At 40.6% G+C, this 2,542-nt stretch overlaps 1 protein-coding gene across 1 annotated transcript; it reads right to left on the reverse strand.

Moving 5' to 3' along the window:
* Positions 1-604: 604 nt before the first annotated feature.
* LOC102807696 (somatostatin receptor type 5-like) lies at positions 605-1,951 on the reverse strand. Its single transcript, XM_006819755.3, has one exon. The coding sequence runs from the start codon at positions 1,834-1,836 to the stop codon at positions 811-813; it is 1,026 nt and encodes a 341-aa protein (XP_006819818.3). The 5' UTR covers positions 1,837-1,951; the 3' UTR covers positions 605-810.
* Positions 1,952-2,542: the final 591 nt, after the last annotated feature.

Genomic DNA, 2,542 nt, shown 5'->3' on the forward strand with positions numbered 1-2,542 from the left:
ATAACTTACAGCGTGCCGTAATTTTGCGGTAATTTACAGGGTATTTTCATCCTAACATATAAGGAAATGTAAATTCCAAATATGGAATGAATACGCGCGTAAGCGTCCTATAATAATAAAAACAAACATGGCTGCCACCAGGGATTGCCCGGACTCCATACAAAGAAGTTCGCTGATTGTGTTATAAACTTTTTAGATATCGGCATTCCCATGATGTATCCTTGGTAGGAAAAGATGTATAACAATAAGGTTATTACGAAGATACCTCAAAGTATGTACTCAGACAGTAACCTGGCGTTTAGACCTCCGCTGTGCGTCGGTCGATACTGCCGATGTACTTTCTTCGTGCATACTTTGAGGTATCTTCGTAATAACCTTATATTATACAATATATATCGTACAGGAATGTGAAAATAACACGATTGTTAGACTGGTCTGAGTCCTCATTCATTCATGCAGTGATTCATTCATTCATTCATTCATTCATTCAATCAATCAGTCAGTCAGTCATTAAGTCAGTCAGTCAGTAGGTGATACGCGATTTGCATTAACCAAGAATGATTTGATTATTATTCCAATGTCTACATACAGCGTATATATCATATCCTTGTTCCCATATCGCACTTTTATTTCCATAAGATTCGTGCATTGTCAATATTACACGTAAACAATAACATACTGACAAAGCCACAAAGTAGATTGACCGAGCATTGACCAAAAATTGACTTACAGAGTGAATCACCATTGAAAAACAATATATAACGTTATCGACTGCCAAATACGTGTGAAACATGCTGAAACAATGCGATCTCATTTGTTGTTACTAACAGGCGAAGGCGGAAGCTTTCGTCGCAGTGGTAGACTTGTCGAATGTTTGTCTTTTCGATTACTGAGTTTCGAAACATACTGGCGGAAATTTTTCCCCATAAATGAGTATATTATCGGATTTAAACAACTGTTAAAATACCCGAGGCATATGCCTATGAAGTACACAATGGCAAATGTTCTATTTCCGCGTAGATCCGGGTAGGCAAACGAAATAAAATTGAGCACGTAGAAAGGCAGCCAGCAGATGACGAACGCGGCAACAATGACAATTACGATAACGGCGACCAGCTTGTTTCCCTTGGAGTGCGATGACATATGTTCGCGGAATTTCGACTTTTTCCGTTGTATCAACGATCTACAGACGTGAGCGTAGGCCGTCACAATAAGCAGCATTGGCATGACGAATCCGACACAAAAAGTGTATATAAGAAAAATCTCCCCACCTTGGAACTCGTTAGGCCACAGCACAATACAAATCGGATTACCATTGTCCATTGTAATAACAGTGGCATACATCCAGAGTACTAGACTAACCAAAAACGATAGTATCCATGAAAGCACGCTGACGACTTGCGACTTTCCTGGCGTCCGATAGGAGCGACTCTGCATGGGCTTGGTGATGGCTAGATATCGGTCCACGCTCATCGCCGTTAGAATGAAAATCCCGGTGAACTGGTTCATTCCATCAAACCCGTGGATGAACTTGCAAACAGCAGCGCCGAATACCCATGTTTTTGTCGCACGTTGGTGTGCGAGAAAAGGTAGCGTGAACAAAAACAACAAGTCTGCAATTGACAAGTTTAAAATGAAGATGTTGGGAATGGAATGCATGTTCGAGAACTTCAATAAAATAACAATAACAAACAGATTGGCACTTATTCCTACAACACTTATAATACTGTACACGATGGGTACGATGATCGCTAGAGGGTCACCATCACCGAAGAAGGAATCTCCACCACCGAAATCAGAAGTGTTGCTATAGTTACTCTCTAACATCGCAGCCATCGATTACCAAATTGCTCCGATGTCCGACAACAGAATCACACGAGCGGGAGAGTGAGATGAGAACCTATCAATTCAACGGTACACCAACATCGCAACTGAAACACGAGGTATCTGTATGATAGCTAGGTGACTGTTTTCCGCAATACACGTACTCGTCCGTGATCACAGCTGAACAAGATTTATTCTGTTTATGTATTCATATCATGTGACGTCGATGACGTACGTGTACAGCTCGCTGTTGCTGCTCGATTTCATTTGTCATAATCAGCCAACGCCATCCTGTCGCCCGACACAAATTGTGATTTCGTGTTCAGTGAGTTTGTGTGTTCTTGCAATGATTTAGTCAAAAGCGGTCAACGACAAGTAATATATTACAGAAAGTATAAACTATAGTTAATCGCAAACAAATATGTTTTGATTCGCGAGTTCACTAATTCGGGTATTGTATTACTTGTTTAACGTCACATTGCAAGTAGAGGAGCGGAACCATAGTCGATTCTTTGACTGACCCCACTACTTTTTCTGGACGTGCGTCTAGATGCCAGCAAAAGCAGTATAACACGTGATTTAAATGACATGATACATACATTGATACATGTAAATGCAATTCTGAGACATGAGTGTGACTGGAGCTCATCAAAAACATGTACAAATGTGATACAGTAGCGGAAAAGTCCTAATTGCAACTGTGGTGAAATAAAAATGG

Source organism: Saccoglossus kowalevskii, chromosome 15 (assembly GCF_978046115.1).
Source record: "Saccoglossus kowalevskii chromosome 15, keSacKowa6.1, whole genome shotgun sequence".
Classification (NCBI taxonomy): Eukaryota; Metazoa; Hemichordata; class Enteropneusta; family Harrimaniidae; genus Saccoglossus; species Saccoglossus kowalevskii.

Bases quoted from the DNA above. Each gene is read 5' to 3' on its own strand.
- LOC102807696 (XM_006819755.3), bottom strand. From the start codon at position 1,836: ATGGCTGCGATGTTAGAGAGTAACTATAGCAACACTTCTGATTTCGGT.